The 27,990-nt window shown below is 41.3% G+C and overlaps 1 protein-coding gene across 2 annotated transcripts; it reads left to right on the forward strand.

The window, feature by feature from the left end:
- Window positions 1–559: 559 nt before the first annotated feature.
- Window positions 560–27,900, forward strand: LOC111267602 (uncharacterized). 2 transcript variants are annotated; one of them, XM_086971373.1, is made up of 3 exons: window positions 560–1,245; window positions 24,967–26,024; window positions 26,605–27,900. In XM_086971373.1, exons 2-3 carry the CDS (start codon window positions 25,165–25,167, stop codon window positions 27,620–27,622), a joined length of 1,878 nt encoding a protein of 625 aa, XP_086827499.1. In that variant the 5' UTR covers window positions 560–1,245; window positions 24,967–25,164; the 3' UTR covers window positions 27,623–27,900. The 2 variants fall into 2 exon arrangements, with proteins under 2 accessions (XP_086827499.1, XP_086827498.1); XM_086971372.1 differs by having other exon boundaries at window positions 24,982–26,024.
- Window positions 27,901–27,990: the final 90 nt, after the last annotated feature.

Genomic DNA, 27,990 nt, shown 5'->3' on the forward strand with positions numbered 1-27,990 from the left:
CCATAAAGCTCAAGCTGTCTTACAAGCCAAGTTCGTTCCATTGTATATGTCTCGTGGAGCTTTAACCGCCCTTGTCCTTAGCTAAACGTCGCCTATCGATGTATAAACACTAATTCTGTTAACAGCCTCAAATAACACTTCCCATCGTTCGTTTTGAGAGCTCCACGAGCCAATAGCTCATATCGTCTCCACGTCGACTATCACCATTCACAGTACCACCACTAGCAGCAGCGGGAAATCCTATAGATCAGTTCATTTCGATTCAGTCATTCAGCTATGAATACCTGTGATACCCCACTATCGACTCACACTTACAGCCATTAGCCAGCGCAGAGTCGTCGGGCGCGCTGCACTAACGAAGACCAAGTGGACAAGATATCACCCGCAATGTCTATACTTTCACTCTGCCTTGAATGCCGCGCCAATGGGCTGTTGCGGCGCAGCATGCTCTAGAGAACAGGGCGGAACAGCATCGAGCGTTGGCCTGCTTTGTGCAGACCCTTTGTTGGCTAGTCGAATACAGGGCTCTGTATAGCTAATGCAGCATTACGCCGCTGGTTAACAAGGGCTACGAGCTGAGCTGACGGCGAAAGAGGAGACAGACTCATTCTCCCGTAAGCCGTCACGCGCACCGGACCATCAGCTAGGCATCGCTCCTAATGCTGGTTGGTGCTTGGTGGTCAGTTGGCGATGATGCTGAAGTTCGTGTATTTACTTCCTCGGGGTATTTGCGTCTGATATGCACAGCAATAACCTCACAGTCAGTGACTGTAAATGAGCGGGATGAATCCACTAGGGTTTTAATGATGCTTTCCAAGATTTTTCAAAAATTGAACGAAAACAAAGAGAAACGCGGAGAAAAAAGGATCGCAAGCGGAAGTACTCGATCTGAATGCAGGCCGCGAGTCGACATTGACAAGTGGAACGAAGACCGAGTTGCCGAATGAAAAACGTGGTGTTTACGGAGTAAAGATGTGTTTTAAGTGAAGCATTAACTTGTATGGTTTACAGGAGGCGCTAGTGTAATTAAAGTGTTTACGCAGCCTTGAACACACGCATTGGACGAATGTGGGTAGCGCAACGTAATTCATATCGTCTATAACAGACAATTGTCTCAGACAGTAAGAAAACTTGCAATAACCGTAGCAGTAAAATTTTGAGACAACCGGAGACACGTAACAGCTCGTTGGAGGCTGGAACAGACATTGTGAGCCCTGTTTACACCGTAAAATCGATGTGGAAAAGGTTGGTAATCATATGACTTAAAGGACCCGCTCCAGTTATAGACTATACATGAGACAATATATTTTTTTTTACAACAATTAGACAGCGATCTATCGATGATTCTATTCTACATACACGTATATATACAAGTGAAATGAGATTTCTGTGCTTTGTTTCTGTACGCTTAGGAGAAGCATTTGTTTGAATCCGAAGCATGTTATGTTTGACGAAACCTAACAACTATGTGTGTCCTAGGTAGTAGCTTCACATTGCTGCACGTCTTGACGTTTGTGATCTATGACGAGGCTGTCAAAAATATTAGATCAGTTTATAGTTACAATAATCGACGCACATTAATATAACTTTGGCAGCTTTTATGTCTTAAAGGCTGCACGGCCACATAGTCGAGCGTGCACACCTCATAGCTTTGGCTAGTGGTACAGGTTATGTTCGAAATACCCCAGAGTCGGTAGGTGTAAGACACTCCAGACCGACTAGGGAAAATATCCTTTCGCCGCTTTGCTATCCTCTATACTCGCATTTAAGGTCTCGTCAAAAAAAATATCGCTTTCAAACTATACAGAACAACTGACTAACACATGTTCTCAAAAAACATGAATGTACATACATTCATTCATACAGAAGCAATTGAAAACGTAATAATAATTACTCAGAGAATGCTCCCGCGTACAAATCAGGTCTCCGCGATGCTGCGATGGTAACGTGCCTGCGTGACAAACCTATGCAGAAACAGGTGGTATAGATTCGGAACCGTGTACAAATGCACTTCGTTGTGTTGTACTTAAGGTAGCGGGAAACGTACGACTAAATACAATTCTGCTTAGCTTTTCGCTCAAGATATCGCTTGCGTGCATGTGAAAGCTTTGTCTCTTTAACAGTTATTTACTGTTTACAGCTTTCAGTTAATTAACAGCCTATTTAATGGATAGAGAAACGGGAGAAAAACAGGCACTACGCTCCTGAAGTTCGGAATTGTGGTCAACTATTAGGCCCTTCTATTCTTTATCTATCCTTTGCCTAGAATGTCTCACGGTGGGTTATATGACGTCTATAGGTTCAGCATCGTACTGACGCGATCTCTAGGTATACCTCTCCGATAGCGTTTGGCATATTCGTTGCGTACGGTCAGCTATTGCTACAATCAATCAAGATGAGCTAAAAAAAAAAAAAAAAAAAAAGGTTTTTTTACCAGTCTTGCAATAAGTCAAGCGACTGTTTTAGACAAAATTGTCGCATCATCGTCTAAGAGTATTATACATTTGAACAGTTTGTTCTCAACTTAATCGTATTATTATTACGCCCTAAGCTCACGTTAGACCTTAATAGTAACAGACGGAGTAGGTTTTGTCACAAGTTTATGTACCCAAAGGCCTACCTATAGACAGATATTCCGTGCTGGAATCGTGAAAAACATTATACTTGCACCATCTACAACTTCTAAGATCGGCCACAAAAGTAATATTAGTAAAAGGGCAAGTATTAGGGGCATTGTCGTCCAAGCCTTAAGACATTTGATTGTAAAAAATTTAAAATTCATTTGCCTGCTGGTCAAAAGCTACATAAAACACTGATATTTTTAAAATGAATTTATTCTTTGAACGGACGATGTTATTACAAATGAACGCAGTTGTCAACTAAGATGTCTAAGCGGATGTGAATATAGTGTGTCAGGAAAAGGCTGGCTGGTGAAACTCGTATTGCTCCCTACTTTATTCAGTTAAAATTCAAATGTGCCTGAAGAATTTTTCATTTTCCAGCTATACAGCGCTTTTTCTTGCTCGGAACATTAAATTGGTGATGAGATTTTTGCGGTTAGATACAGTAATACGTTCCTGAGCGTCGGATCCGATCTTCACACAAATTGCAAATACAATAATTACCAATATACCAATAATTAAGTCAACTCTTCATATATATAATTGAATAATCGTCTATGGCACCGTCATGTATAAACATGATTATAATTCACAACTATTTTCAATGATTAACACGTTAAGCTTCACGCCAAGTGCTTCCATAGTAGTTGACATAACGCCGACCTTTATCGTCATTCACGCTATTATATAAGCATTAAAGTCAACTACAACTATAATGTGATGGAACTACGTACAAATGTCTTCTTTGCTAGACATAAGTAAGAGACGCGCTATCGTTGTTGTTATTATTATATATTCCACTAATATCTACATGTTTATCTGTGCGTTCTTTGCGCTTGTCGTGATACAAACGATCAGGCTATGATGAAGCATCTTAGCCCTCACGAAGACTCCCCAATGCCTATCTTCTCTTCATTGGAATACACGTTCTTCTACGGTTTTCAACCAGTCGAGTGGCCTGTCAACGACACTTTGACAAAGACCATAAAGTTCGCTGGCTTCGATTTTCTATTGTTATTACTGTTTTCGCCCTCGTCGTCGGTCGTTGAAGTGGCAAATTTGAATTCCACTTAAGGATTCTTAATTTAGCAACGTATGAACGAAAAATAAAGGTGATGAACGAAAAACGTAGAAGGACGGAAAAAACACTCGTAGGAGGTTGTTTTTTTTTATAGTGCAACTTACCACCTATGCTAAATAGCTTGTATCTAATTTCAAATGTTTGACCACGGATTAACACTGAAATAGTTCGTTGTACTATAATTATTGTTGCACTGACATTTTGAAGTCACCCTAAAGGTGGGGCTAAATTTAGGCTTGCTAAGATCGGTCGAAAAACACGAGGCTAAATTCTCAAATGATAATCCAACAGTAGTGTCTACAGGAGGTCAGTGTAGATTTTCTATTTGTTTGGCATTTACTATTTAATAAACGCATTTATTATTTTTTTCTTGCCAGGCTCAGAGGTACTAGATAAATGTTCGAGTCTTACTCAGCCTACCCTCGTTGCACGTTGTTTCGTTCGAAAGCAAGCATGTCCGGTTTTAAAGATATACCACTTCACGTATCCTTTAATTTAACAGCCAGTCATAGCAAAGATACTGGAACTGTTTTAATGCACGTCCGCTGTCGTCCAGCCGCCTGGCGGCATTGTTATTATATAGCACCAAATATCTTCATAATACTAGATCGTGTCCATATTTTGCCAAAACTTGGCCCGCTAAACATGCTGGACATCTTCAACGACCACTTAATGGAGCAGCAAATAGCCGTAGTATCGATCAACACAGCAGGGCAACAAGACCCATACCAAACAACATGAGCAAATCGGAAAGAATAGATTTATACGAGAAATATGTACATTGAGCATCAAACCCGCCTAAAACTGTGATCTTTCGAGTATATAACCTAGTTAGGCACAAAACACGAACCTATGCTAAACAAGGAATGTAATTTGTATTCAATAATTATGTCTCATCCATCTATGGGTCTACATGTCGTCAAAGAAAATTTCGAAAACTATAAGCCAGTATTCGACGTGTCCTATGCTCACGAGCCCTGTTTCTAGCTCGATTATTAAATGCAAACACATTCTCTCAAACAGTCCCGTTGATAACGACAAAAAACAAAAGGAAAAATTCGGCGTAGGAAATTCCCCCTTGTAGGTTTGGTCGGATGAGCCTGTGAACGGCCTTGTAGCGCTCATCGTTTGGAGATCATGCTGGCTATACGTTTGTTGTTTTGCAATGACGAAAGCGCCATAAGTTACGCTTTTCAGAGGTAGCGTTCGTCGCTGAATAAGCTGCTTACTGCAGTCGTCACACGAAATTGAAGCGATAGTCTTATTAAAAATTACCCCATACTTTATGTAACATCTGCTAACACCCTTTAGCAGAAAAATGTTATTTTTTCATTTAGAGTCCCGAAAAACGTCGATATACTAAACTATAATATCTATGGTCATAATTTAAGCTATTTGGGTTGACATACAATTACATACAAAATATCATCACAGTGTTTCATTGACAGAAATGAGCGACTCCTAATTCTTTCTTTGACCGCGCTGTCACTTGAACGACCGAACCAATATATGTATAACTTGAAACGATGTCTGCACAACGATTTGATTGACTGGGATTTTTCCCCAGCGAAAGATAGAGCTAGCTAAATTAGCCCGCCATCAAATTCAATATCTGATTATACTCGGACCTGAAGATTGAATCTATTGCGATTCGTAAAAACTCTATGATTCAGATGATAAAACTCAATTTTTCGAAATACACCTTAACTCAACACTGTTAAATCCGCTATAAAACAGGTCATTCTATAAAGCTGCTTCAACTAACTCTCCCGGCATTACTGTGATGATCGTTAGTTTTATTCATGCTTTTACGTCTACGACAAAACAATCAGGGCCATTATAATTGAGCGTAGCAAAAGGCTTTTCATTATCTGCACGCAACATTTGTGCGTTGACGTGAATCGACACGCAATGTATTTTCTCTCCCGCCTTTTGTGAATTACTTTTGAATTGTTACCCAGCCAACGAGCAGACGAACTCCTATGTAAATAACTAGCTAGCGTAAATTGTTATCTGGCAGAAGATGGCATCGCCGAAAATGTTTCAGTTGAAAGTGCTGTAATAATCTGGTTGCAACGCAGAGCGGAAAATCACAGGCTGTCTCTGTTGCAGCGGCGGCTGAGAATTCTGTTGTTTATTGAAGCTCGCAGGCTTTGTTGGTGACAGAGCGAGAAAAACGCGCAGAAGACTGTTTTGTGTCAGATTGTTTTGTGTTTGTCCGGTCATTATTCAAAGTACGGAAGTGACTCCCCGTATTTACTCCGCGATAGTCATCGTAGCTGGATTGACATTACGATGTGCGCACTTCTAATTAGAGAGAGAATAAGGCTTGCTGTGCGCGGACACCCTTCGGTGACAAGGGCCTCGAAGTCCTGACGACATTGGGGTGCTATACTATGCACCGGACCGAAGGCTATGGATATCTATGCTGAACCACATTTAGCATTGGAACAAAGCAAAAAAAAGCACCATAGACGCTGTCCTTTTTTATTATAACACTACGATGCAAGATACGTGCATACTGTGATAATCGAACGCAGACAGGACTTTTTATGGAGTTATATCTGTGTATATTGGCGGCGTTGAACGCAAGATGCAGTGAAAACACAGAAGGCCAAACAGCTTTACACGAATCATTCGAATTTGACGTTGACGACAATATTCTATCTGTGTATACCTATAGTCTTAACCGGGTAATAGTTTCATTGAACCTGCTTTCTATGAAAGCGATCTGCAGAGACACAGAAAAACAAAGCCGTCTAACTGAATGAATGAGAAAAAATAAAATTCACATAAGATTATAATATCACCTGACACTTGTGGTGATCAGATAATGTATAATCTAATTATCAGCGGGAATTTAATTAGAAAATAGAATCGCGTTTGCATTGAAGAAGAAAAAAAAGATCGTTGGGTGTGTCCATGTGTATAAAAATTTGCTGAAGGGGAAGAATGTGTAATCAAACACTAGTAAATGATTGATCTTTATACAATTGAGAAGCTAGAGAATCTTTGCACCGCAAATTCTCGACCAAAGGACGCAACTAGTGGATCTTCTTTTCCAAGTGGGGCAACTTAAACAATGACCTTCCTATTAGAGGGTTAGATTTGCTGAATGAACAGGCACTTCGCTGTGTGACAGTTCAGACGAGATTTTAACGACTGCCTTACCCCATCGAACCACTGAGGACTTTCAGACGAGTTATTCACCGAAAATGTTAATTTGACATTTTATTATTGCCTTTATATCGATGTTTACTACTGTGTATGCGTGGTAGATATATTTTCACAAAGCCTCACAGCGTCTAGTCTCATCGTTCACAGAACGAATTATTCAGACGATGAGACCCTTGTTCTTCTCTCTAGAAATATGCCTTCTTAAATTAATTTCAACCCAAAATCTCTACGATCCAATACGATCTATCCTGTAAAGAAACAAAGTGTGGCGCAATCCTTCTCGAATTTTCTGCATATGCATGGATCTTATATCACTTATACGTACAATACGCATATAGTAGCACTGCGGCAGTGTTTAAAGCAGGTTTTCTGCTATCTTTCATTGGTTGTCCATTCACATAGATATATTAAGATACATACGATACATGTGCAGTAATAGAATCACACAATAATTTATTTCAAATACCCTTGTGTTCTTTTTCTTTCTATATGAATGTGTTGACTATCCTCTCGGGTCTATCCGTTTTTCACCCTCTTCGGTTTTCGTTTCAGCAGACGGTAATCCCCTAGAGTGCCTATTTTCACGCTTAGATTAGCTATTATCAGTTATACGCGATAGCATTGATGAATAATTGGTAGCTAACTGCTCAGTTTACCCGACGCGCTCACTTCCTATACACTCGATCCGTTACTGCAAGTAATAGTCATAAGAGCCACGGCGGCGAAGCGGAGTAATGGAAATAATTCAGCCGACGACTGCTGCTGTTGACCGCCCCCCGCCCGCCTGTCTTAGCCGTCCTTTCCCGTCTCGTCGTCGGCAGTTTATTCTTCATCACACCCCGGCTGGCGATTTAATTTTTCCCCTAGCGTGTCTCAGCGCCAAGATCAAGTAGCCAGTACCGCTTGCGATATCATAGGCGTGATGTCCCGTTCGAGACCGTGTTCGTGTGGTCGTCATTATTCGTTGGATACCCGACGACACACAAGTGGAAGAAGCGCGTCAATAACAGAGCTCACAGATCAGGGCGTGGTACATGGAGTACGATGCCGTTTCGATATAGAAGAAGCCAAATTGGAGGAAGGAACGGGGGCCTGGGGAAAGAACGACTCATTCACTCACTGTATCATCTCATATATATATCATGCACAAATATCTCCGTTGTGGGTCGTTACCGGCCATCTGTGGTGTTCATCCGAGGCTGTCGCTTTCCTCGCGATCGGACACTCCATTGCTTCAACACATCTCGCTTTCTTAGACTGCCGAATATGTTACTGGACTGGTAAGTGCGATTGTTGATGTGGCTGCCACTACCGCTAATAGTCGTGTTGTTGTGTCGATGTTAGGGGCGTAAGCTGGCGCCCCTCCTTACGTATTGAAAACATTGGCAGTTCTATAAATCAGAAGGAGAAGTAATCGGTTCCTAGGCTCGATCTGGTCCGGCCGAACGAGCGCAACTCTGTTCGCTGATGACAGAACGATACAGATTAAAAATCCTCTTTACGACTGTAGATATAGAAAAAAGCCTTCAGCAATAGCTGGGCGTCAAGACAATTTTCGTTTTGAAGGCTGCGGCTTCTTTCTAATAAGCTTATCTGAACTTGAGGAGCTTCTTGATGTTACCATTGTACTCGCGATAAATGGGAATTGGTTTCCACGGAAGACTAACGGTATACGATGACACTCTTGACCGCGCAGTTAGATATTATCTAAGCGTCTTACGACATACATTTACGCTCGCCGCACTTAATTATTTTGTTAAATTTGAAATTTGTGGTTAGTTCCTTTCGTGGTAAACGAAAAGATAAGCTTCAGCTGTCTTTTACTTATACTGTCGCTATCGATGCTCCTGCTCGAGCTGCTAGCAATCACCCTGAAGTCTACTTCATACCGCTCGCGAATTAAACTGTATCCCGGATACTGACTAAATCGCAAGATTTTTTATGGCGATCTAGAGATGAAAATTTGCTTTTGGTCTGTGCTACTATTGTTTTCGTTATATGTGATCGAAACTGGTCGACTGTTACCGTTCCTTAATCTGCCCTGAGCGAAACTTGAAATGTTAATTTTAGCTAATGGAAAAATAAATATTCAGTGCAAGCACCCAGTGCGATATCGAAATGGGTTTAACAAGATCTGCGTGTTTTACGAAGAAACTTAATTGCCATAGCATAGAAAGTTAGAAAACGGTGAGCTACGATTTGACACTGGTGATCAATCAATCACTATTTTAAAACTGAAAAGTAAAAACGCCAGAGACTGCTATTTCCTTTTGTACCTCACAGAATTCGCAGAATCGACAGTAAGGCTGACTTACCTAATTTAGCAGAATTTAAACCGATAATGTCTGACACATTTTATGTAAACTTCGGGCATTTACATGAGGCAAATACGCCTAAAAAGTGCGTTCTGAACTTCAGCATACCTGTTCCGAATAAAAGCAGGTGAGCTTCTAACGACACCCTATTTGACAACAGCGACAGTATTTAGAATCATTACTGCTACCCACCAAAGGACGAAAGTTTAATCTTCGATGATTTTCGTGACCAAACTCATAACAAAATGGCAGCAAGTAAACAGAAAATAGAAATCAATCAAGGGCAAAAGCTGAGAGACGGCTGGGTTTCGGGATGATGATGATCATCATCATTAACGAACTGGATATTGTTGCTTGCATGTTTATATCATGTTATGTGGACGACCAGCTGATGACCCTGACCGAACGACATCGGTCATCTCGTCCGGTTTCGGAGTTTCATCGGGGAAATATGGCCACGATGCAGGCTTCGGGATCGCAAGCACCACGGTTCGTATTGTCAGAACGCCGAGAGTGGGTTGAACATTGCCGCCCCCAAAAATGAGTGGGTCGCAAAAACATATGACAATCAGACGTGAATCGTAATGAAAGCCTTCGGTGTAATGTCGTCGTGTCGTCTTCATTGGAGCTATCTCTGAACATATCGCGGTAGCGATAAGCAAAGGTATCATGTACATGGCAATAAAGTGTTTTTCTTGTCACTAATATTACTGTATATGCACCGCAAACACACGCTGTTGTGACGACTCTGTGCGCTTGACACAGTTGGAGTGGTGTCCGGAAACAGAAATTAAGCGCATGGAAAAATGAAGTGAGTCTAGTTCTGATGTCTCCAAAGCGGGTTCTGATGTCACGGCTAGGGCCGACCCAATATTAATGCCCAGACTTCTGTTATCGATCAGCGGTTCGTAGTCCAGTTTGTTAATATCACCTAAAAATGACAAATCATCTAGTGAATTCCGTTATTTCCTTTTATTAATAAAAATTCCTTTGAAGCTATGAGGATAAAGTGCAGCATAAATTATGTAAACGGGATATATAATCAGAGATAGCGTATGGCGTGTCCAACACACAACGGCAATTGTTTCCATAACTCTATGTTTAAAGCGACTGAATCTCACGTGTAGGGACCGAGAAAGCGTTTTGACGCAAAGTGATTTGATGACACAAACCTAAGCTTTGCCTTCAGATTTGTCGGCCCACCAATGCTGAATAAATCTACCATTAAATACCAATTATTATTAAGACGCTCTTTAATCTCTCGCTTACTGGATGCTAATAATAACTCGCTTACATTTAAAAAAAGTTCCATGCGTCCCATAACATACTGACTCTCCCCTTCAACATAAAATACCACCACATGAGATAGTGGTCGGGTAAAAGAATGATTGCCATATACAAAATATAAGGTAAGACAAGCGATCGAACAAGCTATTCAACTGTGCTATGGATACATTCATAAGCTCGTAGACGTCAAAGTCGATTTGAGATTCGTTTCTCCTATAATCGGTGTCACAAACGCTTCTTAGAGTCGCTCGTGGTGCGTTTCGTCACAAATGGTTGTTGGCCCGCGTCTCTAGCTACGAATATATTCAAGGGTCTTTTGCATCTGAGAGAAATCGACTTTGGAAACGGCCTTTCGATGAACAGACCGAAAAAAACTATTTCTTGAGGTAATGATGCTGTAAATTTACGAACACCCACAAACAGCACTCGTAGCCTTTAAAAGATGCTTTTACTTTTCTGTTATCACGGCAGAGTGGAATTTAAATGGTATAGTGTGTTTATCGGAGATTCAGTCGATCGATTACTAGTTAATGGCGCGAGACAACTCTGTCAATATGGTGCTCAGCATCATTAGTATATAGCCGATTTTTTGTTCAAGCTCGTCGATAATAATTCGAGCTTATTGCATGCACTAGCGAACGGTAAAAGAATACCATTATTTTTCACTCTGAAGTGTTACAATGTTCTTCTTTGGGTTGCGTGAGGATGCGCAGATATGTCCAGGGTGATTCGCTGGCATTGCGGACTCTGAAAAGGATTGAGGAACTGTTCACCGCCTGTGGCAAACTGCATTGCCTTATGAATTGATGACGTCAAGCTGACGACACCTAGGCTTTCGAGTTGTGTTCTGTCATTTGACCACGATGGGTAACGTGTTTGCTAATATTAAGGTTAGGTGGTAATCTAGGTTCGAATCTTGGCAGAGACACAATCCGTTTTGGCGGGGAGCCAGCCGTCTAACGGAATGCCGAACGGCGATGCTAAACACAAAAACTCGAAATATTAAAAAACTACTTATTTTGTTTTACTACAACTTGACGTTCGAGTGCTTCTATTGGACCCGAACTCAAGATTTGTTCTTCCCCTCCCCCCGCCCCCCTTCCGTGCTTTCACAAGATTAGTAAAGTATGTCACCGTTAACGAAGAACGGCCTACGTTAGATTGCTTCTAGTACCTACTATAATGATAAGGAATCCCGCCTTTATAGCTGCATCATTGATCATCAACTGCCGGCAACGATCTGTTCAAAAAGGCTACGACTACGACAACAAGCTCCACTTTCTATTTCTACTTTTCTCGTTAACCATTGTCGAGAGCTGACCGTCCGTTGAACGAACAGTAGAATCAATGGACCTTCTCGGTTTTAAAGGGGACTGATCCATTAACGTCTAAATTCTTTATTCCCAGGTCTGGATAGCTCTTGCTATCATAAAGATTCTTCTAGTAATAACTTGTCTGCTTTGGATTGCTAAAGATTTGCTAAAGATTTGATAGACGCAAGCAACTCGAAAAATGGAAGCGGTACGCGTGCACTGACAGCATTTCTATGATCCAACTATCCGATATAGGTTCAGCGGCTTTCCAGTTTCGACACCCTATACCGATTTCTGCTTTCAACACCATTTGATGGTTAGAAAGGCGGACGGATCTTCTGCCTAGTTAACTGAAATTGTGCATCCACAACTGCGGTTTCTCAAATCGATACCGTGGCATAAGTCTATCAACCAGCAACGTGTAGTTTTTAATATTTCAAGGAAGATAGTTTCCAAGAGTGCAAAATAAATTAGAACAAAAAAACTAGCTCCACTTTGGATGCCCGTGTTTTCACGCGTTCCCTCAAGCCGTGATCTAAACGACAAAAATACGAGAGAACTTCGAGTGTGGGTCGATAGACGCCAAATTTGATTCTCATCAAAAGATGTTCGGTTTCTAAAATTGCTTGAAATGAAAGAACAATATACAATGAATCATTATTAAATAGGTATGTTTCACATATGACAGAGCTAAAGCTAAAAATGTCATACTTTATCCTAGACTACTTAAAAATTATATATTAGTGCCGTTGGTTGGAATGATGACCTTCTTTATTTCTAAAATGCATTAATAAATTGTGTTGTAAGTTACATCTTTGTTTATTTCCTTCTATTGCGATAAGTTACTGAACGATCCTAGCATCCATTAGATCCCTCTTGGAACTAGCTCGTCGCCCTAAACCTGTGAAATCGCTATCGGTTGAGCTACGGCAAAACTAAGCAAATAATATAGCTCGTGAATTTTTTTCAGCCATGACGGTATCTTAAAATCTCAATGACGAATGGTCATTGAGACCATGGTCATGGACATTGGGACCAGCGAGACATTGGACCATTCATGGTGATTTCTCAAAATCAAGCATTTGAAACCTATTCTACTTCATCCCATTAGAGTCTTGTTTTTTTTTTGTGATCTTCATTTAAAGAGATGGCAGAGCAAAATAGACGTTTTTCACGAATAACGATTTATTATATATTTCATTCGGCCATTGTCTGTCAGTCCTATGATGTTCTAACTAGAGTTCCGGTTTCATTTATTTGAAACCATAAAGTAAATCATTCAAATATTTTTTCTGTTTAATTTCACCTTGTTTAAGTGCCCAGCTAGCCATGTGTATTAAAGCAGAAACGGCATAAAAATTCAGCATACGTCCATCTGGTTAAAAAAAGCAGTTAGCCCATGTTTAGCAGGTGCAGTGTACACAGTTGCTACCTATATTGGCGGCCATATCTTCAGTAAATATACAATCGTTGGTATCAACTAACGGAAACACTATTCAACATAGTAGCTTTTTTAGCCATGCATGTCAACAACACCTTTTATCTGAAGAGTTCAATAGTTACGCCACACGCTGGATCCCAGTTGTCGCTTACTTTTCGCTTCGCCATTGAAAATCATGAGATTCATAACGTAGTTACGTATCACCATTGAATAATTTCTGTACAATTGGCTCGATCCTATTCTGAGTACGTGTTAAGTCTGCAGACATCAAAAGTAGCTTTTTTTGGTGCCACTTGGTAGCTGACTCATTTTTTTAGGTCTAACTACCTGCCTTGGCACAATAACGGGCTTAGTGCATGGAAACGGTTCAGGAAGTAAGGCACACGTGTCGTAACTGCACTCTCCTTTAAGGGTGAAAGCTATACGACCAGTTATGTCTCGTCACGGAATCAAATCACGCTAAAAGCGGGGCAATAGACGGAGTTGATAGTCACGAGATCGTAAAAGGCTATTTTACTCTATGTAGCTCAACTTACCTATAGCCTTCAAGCATCGAAACACTTACCTTATTTTCTGGCCTATCACTCCGTTCGTTGTCTCTGTTATAGTATTTAATGTTGCTTTTCATATCCTTAACGAAACATTATTAATTCAAACTTACATACTTTAATTAATCATACTGTTTCTGCGCCTTGCATGGTGGGAGTGTAAAATGGAAAAAAATGGTGGCACTCATCTTGCCTTCGTGCGTCTCTGCGAGCAACCAAGAAAACTGGGACACAAATTAGATAAGAGAAATGACGTAGTTGAGCATCCCAGGCAGCTCATCGAAGGTATATCCAAATAAGATCGAAGCAAATTTCACTGCAGAAATATATTACTGAACGGAGGCTCATGAACCTTTTTATACTTTTCCTGTATTGGTTTCAAAATGCCCTAAGGCTATCGCACGAAAGGGCGTACCGTCAAGGGCTTATCAACTAGGGTTATTGAATAGGTCGTAAGGTGCTCAATTACCTTACTACCCCAAGGATGGCAAATGAAATGAGTTTCGCTTTTTAGCATTACGAAATATTTCCGTTTTTTCTGCGCTAAAAAGCGTCCAGGAGGCGTTATACAGTTCGAGCCAATTATATGGATCACACACTGCACGATTAACTTGCAATAAAATGTCTACAAATTTAACATGCGTTATTGGGGCCGTCACAACTAATTCGTTTTGGATTCTCGAAAAATCGCGAGCTTCTGTGACGCTCAAACAACAGACAGACACGCAATTAACTATATAGGAAGTAAAAGTATACATTTCCTTAGCGTGAGTAACTTAATCTGTTGCCATAATTCCGATATGTACGGCCGTCTCTTTTGAGAGCGATAGGTTAAAGACAACAGCCGCTACTGAACAAATTAAGTACATTTAGAAAGAAATTCCCTAATGGACTAGTATTGTTATTGAATACTTTGCGTACCATCCCTTCAGTTGGTTATACAGCTTTTTATCAGCAAGCTAGGGTTCCGTGACTTCTCGCGCGACAAGATTCACGGAACTCCGTTGTTTTCGTCCATCTGCTACGATGCTACTCAGGAAAAATTTCACAAATGCCGCCGAAAAATAACCATTATCACATGTATTGCTTTACCGCATAGAATAGTGCAACATGTTGAAGTGGAGTTTCTTCTAACCATATTGACCGACAACACCCAACCATCCATTCGAGTCTCCTATATTGTTTTCTAGCCCATACTGACAGTTATCTTCCGTTCTGTCAGAACCAATTCGGTTGGCAGATTTATTACTGTACAATGTGCATCTGACTTCGACCATCGTAAACGTTGTTTCGTTAAAAAAACAAACAAACAGCGTTTCTTCTTCTTCTTTCTTTTAGATACAACGGTTCACAGGAAGCTCCTGTGCGACGATATCAAACGATAACTATTTACGTCTTTTGATCCCTCTGATACTTTTCCGTCTGCATGAGGCACCTGCGTGTGACAGCGAACGATCGAATCTACAGCCGCAACAACAAATGCATGCTCACGGCAGCGAGATAAATAACAGATAGACGTATCCGCATATTCTCCTAGACAGATACGATACGCGGGATTGTTCCATATGCAGGCGTAGGAGAAGCTGCCAGTAAAATGATGACTTCGTCGTGATGCTGATGACAGCACAAGTCAACCACGAATTACTCTGCCTACGTATGTAGAAACAGCTTCGAAGTAAACGGCACCTCACTTGTAGAAATAATGATAGAGTTGGAAGTAAATACTAACGTATTTCTCTTTTGCGGCCAATGGCAAGCGGTGTAGAGTCCCCATGATAGCTTGGTGGCTAACGTACTAGCCTGCTAATCGTAGGGACTTGATCTTGTGGTCTGGTTCGAGGTTCGTTTCGTGATGGCTGGGAGCCAGCCAGCCGTTTGTTCTGATGCCGGAATTATGCCTAACGACTATAGCGGACTTACAACTCAAAACATGAAGAGATTGATGTAGAGTAGTTTTCTGGCTTTGATGATTTCTATAGAAAACGGAGGGAGTTTAGGAGACGAGTCGTGACAGAAACTGTTTAGAAATGCGTAGAAATTCGAGAAGGTAGCAGGGGGCAAAGCAAAAACGAGGCCGCGAAAATAAAAGTTGTTTACCCTAGCTGAGGATGACGGGCGCCATCTTAATATATTGGTAGCGACTGATGGGCAACAGTTCAAGCGACGAGACTATATATATATAATAATTGTGTATATATGTGTGTACATTAACAGATGAAACCCGCCACTTTTGCTACCGAAACTCTGCCTTTTAATTGGTTGATTTAACATTTCGTAGGACTGCCAAGTAAACCATATCAGTACGCTTACTGACCAGAAGATAGCAAGTGATTGAAACTGTTTTTATCCGAAGAAACTTTAACCATACACTGAGCCTTGCTGTAATCTATAGTTTTCGATAATTATATCGTTTGAAGAAGGTAATAGGATACAATATTCAGGTTTTAGGTACAAACAGGCAAATCAAACGTTCCCTTATTCCCATTATTATTATGTTCCTTTGCCAGTTAGAGTAATAAGGCAGTATACTCAACCATGGTGAAACAAAATTAAGCTGCTTAAGTGAGCAGTCCAGCTCCGCAGTAATTGCATCCATCAAATCGAATAGGTACTTTTTATAGTCTTCACGCATTTTACCATAATAGCGGTTTTGCCTAATGAAGCCTATTGTAGATTCGACGGAAGGCAACACTCTCTGATTACAGACCACATCCTGTGACAAGCTCATGGTCTCTTGCAATCTGATGATAATTTACAGCTAATGACCATAGCCTTGACAGTGCCCTATGAAGTTTAGTTTGCCCGGGCTAAGCAACAGATCAGTGGCCTCGGCTTTCCATCGGAATACGAGGAGTAACGACAAATCGGTCGAACGTAGTACCAACAGATGCGGGCCTAACTATGGTCGTAACCGTGTTATTACGATGCCTAGCCAAAAGTCACCTTAAATCGTCGTCGGTCATTATCTAACGAAGCAAATAGTCGACGCCACCCAAAGCAAGCCTGCCCTATTGATGCTATTGACATCATTTCATTAGTACTATAGCTGCCTTTAGGCGACTGTAGCGGACTAGATGCACGCATGCATACATACGTTATAGTATAGTAAATTCGACAAAAACAAATAATAGTTTTGGCTGGTCATACTGTCCCGTGATAATACGCCACCCGCTCGAGAAGAGTCGCATTATCACATACAGGTCAAAGATTAGATGCAGCATGGAAAGCACTGCTTTGTTACCACGCATGGAATTAGGAGACCGTTGACTGTCGCCTTTAAATTGTAGTTAACAGATTTGATCAGAGAAGGCACTGCTTGCAGAGTCGGCCCGATGCACGTCGAGGCTTGACTTTCGCTAAGATGTATGTACTTTTGAGCTACCGTCACATAAGTCAGAAAGGAGGCAACGAAAAACGAGAATAATCATATCGCATATATAGCGTTAGAATGTTGATAAAGGTGAGGGTGGAAAGTTTCTGTATTAGATGACAAAGACTGGCCTGCACAATTTGGCTTATCTACCATTATGGACACCTTATCAAGTAAAAGATTGTTCATTTGAAATTTTTCACTACGTCCACAGATGGATAATTATAGTTAATTACAAATATATGCTCAAATATCGCTTATGGGCCTGTTATTATTAATCGTGTGCTACTGACCCACTTTATCGCCCTTTCTTATCAAAAGCTTACAAGACACGGGTAGTTTAAACATTATCTGAATCGGTCAGAAAAGGCGCCTTTGGCATATACCTACTAGAAATACCAACAGGGTAGAGGATGACGCGTTTCAGATTATGGTCTAAGGCGAGGTATTGGCACAAGCTTCTCTAACGCAGAGGTAAAAAGCCGTAACACTGGGGGAGTAAGGAAGTTTGTGCACCACATATGCCCACCTTGAGGGTGCTAGCGCAGCAGGAACGGATTTGCCGGAGACCTTCTTGCAGAAAAGAGCAGGCTTTCGAAGGTCAGGCTAAATAGAATCCCAAGAAAAAAAAAGATGATCTTAGCATGTCGGATTCGCACGCAAGATGGAGGGGCTCCAACTTTCTTCCCCAGGGACTATGCTCTTCTGGAGCGCGGGGAACTCGACTACGATGACCCTGACTCGTCGATGTGGTGGCACACCTCTTGTCAATCCGTAGTATTATTAAAAAAAGGCCAGGTTTAGTTTTAAGTAAGGTATAAGAAAGAAATTGAAAATCAGTGAGTATTGGTTTCGGCTAGAATAGGTCCAATTGTATAGATTGACTCCCACAGGAGGTAAGTGTTGTCCTGGTGGCCTGCAGTCCTATGCGAACCGTATTTTTCAAAGAAACAAAATAAAATTCTAAATGACCGTTAATTGGGGCACTCAACAGCGATAAATTTAAGCAGCAGATAAGTGATGGTCACACGCCTATAAGAACGTGTTTCCTAAATAACTTTCTTTGACATAATTTCTCATAGTAAACTGCTGAAAATGTTTACGCAGCAATCGTCACTTTGGATTATTATGGCTGCCCGGTATTGTGGGAATCATGCCTAATAATACTGAGTTATTATAAATAGAATCTGCTACAAAAGTGGCACGACGAGATCAAACGAAATAATAGAATTTTTACCTATCCTATAACTATAATATAAATCAATACTGGTGTCGATACGTATCGATCTCGAGACGTAATTGAATAATTAATCATTCGTGGATTCGGAAGAATCTGTGACTGAGTTTGAGCCTGACGGTACGACCAAAACGATTGTATACATGGGGGACTGCAAATTCATGCAAGGATGCTCGTGCTTCTCCTAGCTCTTTTGTACACAGTCTGTGTGTTCACAAGCAGAGATAGGTTTACTAGTCAAGAGTCGGTTGCGAGCAGCTTCGACAAGATAAATACAAACAACGCGTACTGGCCGTTTGCACTGACGGGTTGCTTTAAACCCTTTACTAATCGTCCTTTTTTCTCTTTATGCTACGTATGACTAGAAAAAAGTTACGTTTAGTGTTTATCTTTTCAAAGCATAACATTATCATTTTGTGCTATTTTTCCTATTGTGGTAGAACACCGAAGGGTGAAGAGGGTATCTGGTGTTCTCGAGGCCATGCAGGCTGAATCAGACGAGATTTCGCGACTGCAACATCAGCTAACAACAAAAGATATTTTTACATCGTACTATTACTATTATGTTTCAAATGGCGAAAAAAAACCTGATGGAATGATAACTGGGCAATGAATATGGCGACGCTGCCGGCGACGTTAGTTAGACGTGCTATTGTTCTTTGACCCAATTGCTGCTATTATTCAATATTGGTCCCATAGCACACTTGGTTCAGGGAAGCGTGTTAGGAGGTATGAGCATGTGCCACTTTTCGGTGCCTTACCCAAGTGTACGTTTGTCCGTCGAAGAGTCGGTCATCCCACAAGATTCGCTCGCATGAGGACGACGATGCCGCGAAAGAGGTAACTATAAAAAGAGTAATTATAAGCGGGACTCTATCTGCCTGCGATAAAGACGTAAGGCAACTAGGATTAATTAGGTAAATTATTGTGTTCAAAACGTGTGTTTGTAGTAGTAGTAGTAGTAGTAGTTGTTGTGGTTCGTTATCGACACGAGAAGAAATCGGGCGCCAGTGACTCAACGATACAGTAACTTCATTTATTGAAGCGCCAATAAAATGTAGTGGGCCGTTAAGTAAGAGGGAGCTAAATAAATAACGGGCAAAATATACTGCTCGATAAAACTTAACCGTCTGGTATAGAAGTGTGTTGCGTAAGAATGTTTATGACGATTTATGGCGATACTTTGAGGTGTAAAGAGGTACAATCAGGTCTCTGGACACTAGTAAAATTGAATCGACAGTTGTTTCGTTCAGAGTATTGTTTGTAGAGCTAAGAAAGCAATGTTGTATGATATAAGGCTATATGACGTCTTTGATGAAATGCTGACGTAGCTCGAAACGTCTATTTAGCTTTTTGGTGTTCAATTTGTCTGACGTGAGAAAGGACGGGTGCACATGGAAAAACATATAGAAAGCTGCCAACAACAGTCCAAATAGTTTTTTTTTTTTTTCTTAAACGAAACGATGCTGTTTTAACCAATAAATACAACGTTTTTAACAAGGAAGAAGAGCTATGAAAAACAAGCATGTGTCTATGACCGATCAAACACGCACTGATTCTATATTAAATGTCAATATTTTCATACTATGTGTATAGATTACCGTATGTGGGAACAGTCACGGAAAACTACCAGCTCTTGACCATATTTCTGTCCCCCCGATCAACCGAAACGAACACGCATACAAAACATAGTTGACTTCAATGCCAAATCGGAAGAACTGTGATGGCAAAGACTTTGTTGGGCCGGACCTTTTTTCCAAATATATAATATTCGTTCACACACACGTAGACACCAACTGTCAGCATATCATTGTCGAGTATATTTTTGCAGATTACCGCAACGTTATTTTGAAAAGACTGTTGATCGTCCACCTGTCGACCCGAATCTCACCTGACAGTAACAATTACGTATAAAGAAGATCAATCATATACGTTAGAGGCGAGTTGGCGGCGTTTGAGCGGCGTTTAGACAATCTAGAATATCGACTTTTTGCTACGGCGCATACGCTGCAAGGAGCGTAAATTCGAAATCGGATACAAATTGGTCTTCGTAATGGTCATGAGTCATAAATAGCGAAAGTACGAGCTCAGAGGCCAGTCTGTTCAAAACAAGAAAAGATTTTTTTAGATTTGAGCATACTCTTTTCTATGGCCCGATGGTAATGCGTCGACATGTTAATTAGATTGTTTCAGCGAAGATGTATAGTAAACGCTATCTAGGGGGGCCTGTTCGCGACTTGTTATGACTTATGGGTCCATTGTGTCAAAATGAATCGAAGTGGGCGTTGTTTGATGCTCCGTTTCGGTAGAAGAATGAATATATATTTGGACTTAAAGCAATAACAATACATTTTGCTCTTGAAAGAAAGGTGTGTTTATGGGATTGACACGCGACAATGCATCTGGCAGTGGCATCAACACTAAACCGATCGGTCTGCAACAACGAATGGTCAGGAATCGTCACTAACGCCACCTATTTACTGTACATGGTAGGGGGAAAGGCTGCGAGCAAAAAAGGCACCACTGAACATGTACGATGTATTATTGTCATGCTTTTGCAATGATGGCAGTCTGAAGTGGTTTAAATAGTAACCCCCCAAAGACGACAACAGTTGCACTTCAGAAGTGTCATTTGTGGTCACAGATACTGAGCGAATCGACCTACTTGTATCTAAGTAAAGTGTCGATATCATGGTAACGTTCATCAATGTATATTGAATAACACTTTTTTGCGGAACGAAAATTATTCGTGTATTAGCATCGGTGTGTCGCTTCCTACCGCTTCTCTAGCAATATAGCAGAGGTTTCATAAACTATGAAGCATTCTATATAGGAGAATCTTTGTGTGTTTACACCCACATATTCGCGAGACCTCTATGTAACGATGATATAGTGTATTTGTTTCATGGTCAGCGGAACAAGGAGATACTTGACGTTGTCCGGGCGGATCCGTCGGTAGCCTATTGGCTACACACCACAGAAGGCGCAACGGATCAATACGGATTCATTCGTCTTGTAGTATCGTGCCTGAGGCGCCATCAACTAGTCAAAATACGTGGTGTCTTCTTGCGTTTCCTCATCGTTGAATGCCTCTAAGCTGCATCTCCGAAGTGGTAGCAGACTTTGCAAATTAGAAGCCCCGCTTCAACTGACGCCCTGTAGTCGGTCAGTTGTTCACGGAAGCGTTAGAGTAAAGCTTGAATCTGTCTCCAGGATCTCTGCCTCATGCGAAACCAGTGCGCGCTCCATTCAAACATAAATATGGGTAACTTATATATATGTCGGTGCGGCATCCGCAGTGCGTTGTCCTGGGCACGACAACGGATTGTGGTCGACCTTTGGTAATGGCAAACTATGGATATGAGACACCTGTACCGTAACCGCTAAAAATCGGTAGCCAACCGCGATGTATACAGCCTAAACTCATTTGTTTACCAACTTGGATAGCTACGAAACTGGTGTTTCGGTGTAATATAGCTTGGGACACACTTTGCTTGACCATGACGAGTGTTGAAGATGCCATTATTCGAAGGCTGACGAATTATTGGACTGTGGTCGCGGCATTTATGGCCGTTGGCAACCGAGTAAAACGTTATCAATTTATTTGGAAACAATCAGTATCATATTAGTCAAATAAATAACTATAACTAAACGCCGTGGTTACGGGCCGTTTAAGCCGTTAAGTTCAAAGTCACACGTTTGTTGATGCCTCTGTAGGATTGCTTTTGTTAGGATTACGTGGACCGGCGAAACGGACGTCTCCATTAGTTGGTGCGGATTGTAAGCCCAATTATGCTACACAGACGCACGAAAAGTAACAGAATAATCTCCAAAGTGGGGAATTCACCAAAGCTGAGCGGATTAACGAAACTGAATTTATTAATTCAAATGCCCGTTTTTCTATTTTATTTTAAAGAAGAAAAACATAATGGGGTGCGGTCGTTTAGAATTTCAGAGTAATAAGGAATTGATCGATTCAAGGTCGATTTAACAAACAGTTTGCTGGGCCTAATATAAAGCTTTTCAAGCAATGTCTGTCGCTCGGAGTACTATGTGATTCCACTAAGTGCGTGTGAACAGCGAAGGTGGCCATGATATCTAGCTGAATTGCCAATCTATTTATCAAATAGCTACATAGGTTAGCTATATAAGAGGAGGTCGACAGTACTGACAGCGTAAATTTCTGTAATTTCTCTATTAAATGTCCAGATTAGCTTCACTTAGAGGTTTGTTCAATAGCAATGAAGCCCGTGTATAGCGTGAATGTAGAATAGAAGAAAACATGCTACAGATGGCACCTATTGTACGATAAGACCCCATCAAGAGTAACGCGGATCATACAAAAGGGAAAGACTTGCCGGGCTTTTGTTAGCAGGGGGCCAAAATAGCAACATTTAGCTAGTTGATAATCAAACGAATGTAAAAAGCCATATGAAGCCAATCTAGCTTTATCTGTGCCATGGGCAAGAGCAGCACAGTAAGCTAACTAGAGATATATTGTGATGTGAATGATATTGAATTATAACTTATTTAAATCAGGAGAAAATGCAAAGAAAACATCAAGAAAAACAGAGATTGGAAAATGCACAGCTATACTGAGCGCCCAACATGAAACAAATATCATGACGGCACACCGCCTAGAAGTTATTTGTGTCATTAACTGATAGTGGTATGAAGAGAAATTCATTTTAACCGCTAGAACTGCAGGCCCCAGATAGCCAAAGACATTGAATTACATGAATACGAAAACAGATGCCACGGTGATCCTTTAACCAATCAACTTGGACGTAACCAATCAACTTGGAACAAGAGACATAACGTAACAAAGGTCAGGCTATAGAGAAATAACTAACTATTAAAGTATATATACTGGCTACTCGCACAATGGTTACCCTCAGATGAACTGGGGCTCAGCAAACACTAAGTCAGCTTCTCCTGTTCCATAACACTCACCGTTCAGTGCTAATTCCTTATTATATTAGAGTTACTCACATTTTGCATATGTTCTTCCAGGCAGTACGCTAAAACCAGCATATCCATATTGACGAACAGGCTGGTACTTTTTTGTTAGACGCACGAAGCAGATTATTGTATAGTCATAAACATATTTTCAATTGCATTAAGTTCCTGCGTGTGACCGTCTCGGTTGCATAACATTCGACGGCGTAGAGTGGACGAGACATTTAGTGGTATTCTATGAATAAGGTATCTACAAAAGATATATGATTCAACTCTGAGTGTTATCTACAATTGTCAAAGTAAATTTATTTTATAGATAAAAATAATTTAATATGACGCTTTGTATGTCAAACGACAAAAGAATGAACTTGGTTCAGTCTGATCTAATTACAATTGTGGAGCAAGGGTTCCTTCATACGACCAAGCTGAAGTCCCAAATTGATTCTAAATCGTATGGTCTGTTCACCGCCCACCTTTGAACTGAAACGTTTATGCCACGTGTCATATATATATATATAGAGTAGAACCCATTTTTTTTTAAATTTCATAGGCCTCTCTTTTTAATGGTCAGTAGTCTTCAACCTAGGTGAGGCCTGCCCATCGCTACCATATCTTTGACCCCCTTTATGGATGGGCGACGTGGTCTGTGTAGGCGGCGCGTTTTTTCAAGTGTATTGCCATAGTAACCATGAGCCCGCGGCCACAGCCCGTTCAAATTCCAGCGTTGGCAAATTATTAATATAACATTTAGTTACTATACCGTTTCACAAGTATGTTGAACAAATTTCAGATAAAGTTAGCAGAACCTATCTTAATCTTTCTAAATCTCCTAAACCTTAAACCTTGGTGCAATATCTTAGAGGTGATTCCAAAAACTTGTTTACACTGTAGAAATAGCTAACTATGCTAAAAAAATTTAAAAAAAGCCTATTTATGGTTTGAGCTCTTATCGAGTCGACATTTTACATGAGCATAGTGCGTACGTATACTCCTGTATTGCCCTCTTCGTGTGGAACAGGATGCAATCGTCTACCTCCTATGAGAAGCATATCAAAGCTAAATATTTCAGTACGCCATATTTTAGTCGTCCGTCAATCCCGCTGCTGCCATTACTCTTGTCCGTGCAAGCAATACATACAGATGTATATCCGTTGTTAAATTGACGTGGTCTCTGTACTGACAATGGCACAGTTTGCTTACAACGGCTACTGGTTTAATCGCAATCAGACCTCCTCACTCAGACCGATCTGGCCTCAGACTGCGACACCGCCAATAACTGAGCTCCGGCAACCGGCTTAGAGACGCCCCAGATCAGATGGCAAGTATAAGCACGCAAACAAATACACAGATTACCAGTAGATGACGACGATGCTCTGCATCGGGAACAGTCTTTCCGAATTGACTATTGCGGTCATGACCTTTCTGTCACTCCCTGTGCTTTTTCTTTTTCTTCTTTCACTTTTTCTCTCTGTCATCCTGACTGCCTCGATGATTTGGTGATGACACCCTATCTGCGGTAAGCGTCGCGTCTCGCTCCATCTCGATCAGTGGTGGGTGGTCCATTGCGGAATATGTAGAATGGAGTATCTTGAGTGACCTTGCCGCATTGATTGTCAGTCGTTTCGTTTGCAGGTGATAATCTCGCGCAAACATATAACAGATATAGGGATACTTCGGGATCTACGAATACGGTTCATAGCATTGGAATTGAAAGCAGCTATCGACATTGTGCTTCGAGACGCAGAAATTTCAGAGAATCGACCAGTTTCATTGTGGATTCAAACGGGGCCGCAAACTCCGTATGTTTCGAGCGTCATGCGACAACGGTCGGCGGATAGCCTTGCGGTTCTAGCTTCCATATTGTTTGTAGCACTCTTAACATCTTCAGGAAGGTCTCAGGAGGATGGCGACAACAAGGTGGTGGTCAATTTCGAAGAAGACAAATGCAGTTTTCTAGAAACAAATGATGACTTGTTCTTGTGCGAATCTAACAAAACATGCATTAGCAAGGCGCTCGTATGCGACGGACATCAAGATTGTGCGGACAATTTAGACGAGTCACTCTGTTTTTGCTCTAACGACGCCGAGTGCGTCAAAAAAAAAGGCAAAGGGTACAAGTGTGAGAAGAATCTAGAACTGGCGATGTCCAATTGCAATCCATGTCCCAAGGGAAAGCAATTTGTCAAAGATCAATGTGAAGACATCGACGAGTGCGCAAACAGCAACGACGTCTGCGCAAATCAGGGTTCCTGTCTCAACTTTGACGGCGGCTATACGTGCGTGCAATGCCCGAAGGGTTACGTGGCGCATATGCTTGATCGTCGGTATTTCGACGCGGTCAACAGAACATCTGGATCACGAGACGGTCCAGAACGACGTCAAGTACTCCGGCGACTTTTTTTATGTACTGATCTAAATGAGTGCGAGATCGATAACCCGTGCCATGCGTCGTATTGCGTCAATACCGTTGGCTTCTTCCAGTGCGCGTGTCCATCTAACCATGCTCCTCATACAATGCCAAATGATTCCCCAGATGCGAAACTGGGATTGGAAAATGGCGAGTTCGCAGATAATGTGTGTCGCGCCATAGGAGGCGAACCGCTGATTGCCATAGCGGAAAATCAGTCGATTGCAATTTACGATATGCGAAGCCGCGTGCTTATCAGAACTGTAAAGTAAGTTTTTGATAAATGTTCCCAACAGGGCTATTAGTGGCGTTTTCTCATCCATTATGAGCTAGCTCGTTATGCATTGTTTTAGTTATCGAGATAAGAGAAGAACAAGGTTAGGTTGATTAGAAAAGCTATGGATCGTGTGCCCATAGAAGTTTACGAATTACATTTACTTGGCACTATTCGTATAATTTCGTATCTGCTGTACTATTTCCAAATATATAGTGCCTTTGCAACCCGTAGGTATTTTTGAATGTCTAAAATTTACTTGATTGATGATCGATAACACCTCGAAAGGCCCAAGGAGACTTGATCTAATTGAAATAGTTAAGTGATACAAGAAAGACACAGTACTCTGATACGAAAGCTGTAACTATCGTTTGTAACAAAGCATACAATAACTGCGTATCAGTACTTCGAACTAAATTTATTTGTAACCCAATAGTACTACCATAAGTATTTAATATAACACTCTTTGGTACCCAAAAGAAAATTCGTTCCACCTATCTGTCACTGCTCACATGACTATATATATATATATATATTTAATCCTGGCCCATTATTTTGTTTATCTACCTTTCAGAGTCGATCAGGCTATCGTTGACATTGTCGCATATAAGGACATCGTCTTTTTCGCTCATCGCCACCAAGTCTGGGAGTACCGAGTGGCAACGGATGTCCGATCACTCATTGTCGACCTCGACGAGCACGATAAACAGCTAAACCAGGCATTATCAACGTCGATACGTCGGTTAGCCGTCGACTGGGAGAACAAGAGGATTTATATACTGACCGGCGACACAATCACACTTGTGAACTTCTTCGGACGTGGAGCTACGATCATGCCGCATCGGGGAAGCGTTACAAGCATCGCCGTCGACCCTGTCGAACGCTATCTGTTCTACAGCGAGCAGGGCAACGTACGTCGAGTGCATCTTGACGGCACCTCTACACCGGAGCTAATCTTTCGCGCATTAGCAACTGTGTTATATGAGAATGTGCAGGGTGGAGAAGCCATGGCCCTTGACCCGAATATTCGCATCATCTACTATATTCACGAGCGGGTATTATACAGCTTCGACTACGAGGGCCAGCAGAGTGCTGTGCTCAAAACTGAGGCACCGTTCGCCCGTCTCGAACCATTCGAGGACCGCTTATTCGCAAGTTTCCGGGTCGATGCTAGCGGACTAGTCAGTTTGCATCGAAGTGGGTATACGTTTAGCCAAGAACCAAAGCAGGCGGCTCGTCCAGACAACATCATCACCTTTCAGCCCACAAGACCAAGAGCGATGTCAGTCTTACATGTCGCGAAATTTCCGGAAAGCCATAAACCCACATTACCTTGTTTTGCCCCTGAAGTGTGCCGAAGTGGCTGGTGTTTCCCACTACCGGATCCCAACGCGGCAGGACACCGTTGCGTCTGCTCTCCCGGCGACGTGGATCGCGATTGCATTCGAATTCGTCTCCACAGCTTCAAGCCCAAGAACGCGTTGATGTCGTCTGCTGAAATTAGTGCGGCAACAGGCTCGACAATTACGTATCGATACTCTGTCATCTCCTCAGGCTTAATTGTATTTATTAATCTAAAAATGATTCTTTGAGGAAATGTGACAACAGCCGTTGGCTGGTTTGTACGAATAAATCAGTTAACACCATTTATCATGGAGGATGCTAAAACGCAAAAAAAAGCGGCCTGGAACAAATAAATCGCCCGCCACTGTGCAAACCAAAAATCGACCAAGAGTAACTTGTATATATATTGTAGTTGTAAATATAATTATCACTCACTCGTATAAATTTGTGAAACCGCGTTATCGTTCTTAACTTCTTCGTTTTTTTTATTATCAAATCGAATTTACAATAAAGCGAAATTAAAGTAGCGAATATTCTTCATTGTTTTGCAGGGGAAGAGTAAATAAGGAGGTAAACTTCCTTTTTATTTAAAAGGAAAACAGAACTCTGTTCATTT

This window comes from Varroa jacobsoni, unplaced genomic scaffold, assembly GCF_002532875.2.
Source record: "Varroa jacobsoni isolate VJ856 unplaced genomic scaffold, vjacob_1.0 scaffold_1203, whole genome shotgun sequence".
In the NCBI taxonomy this organism is placed as follows: domain Eukaryota; kingdom Metazoa; phylum Arthropoda; class Arachnida; order Mesostigmata; family Varroidae; genus Varroa; species Varroa jacobsoni.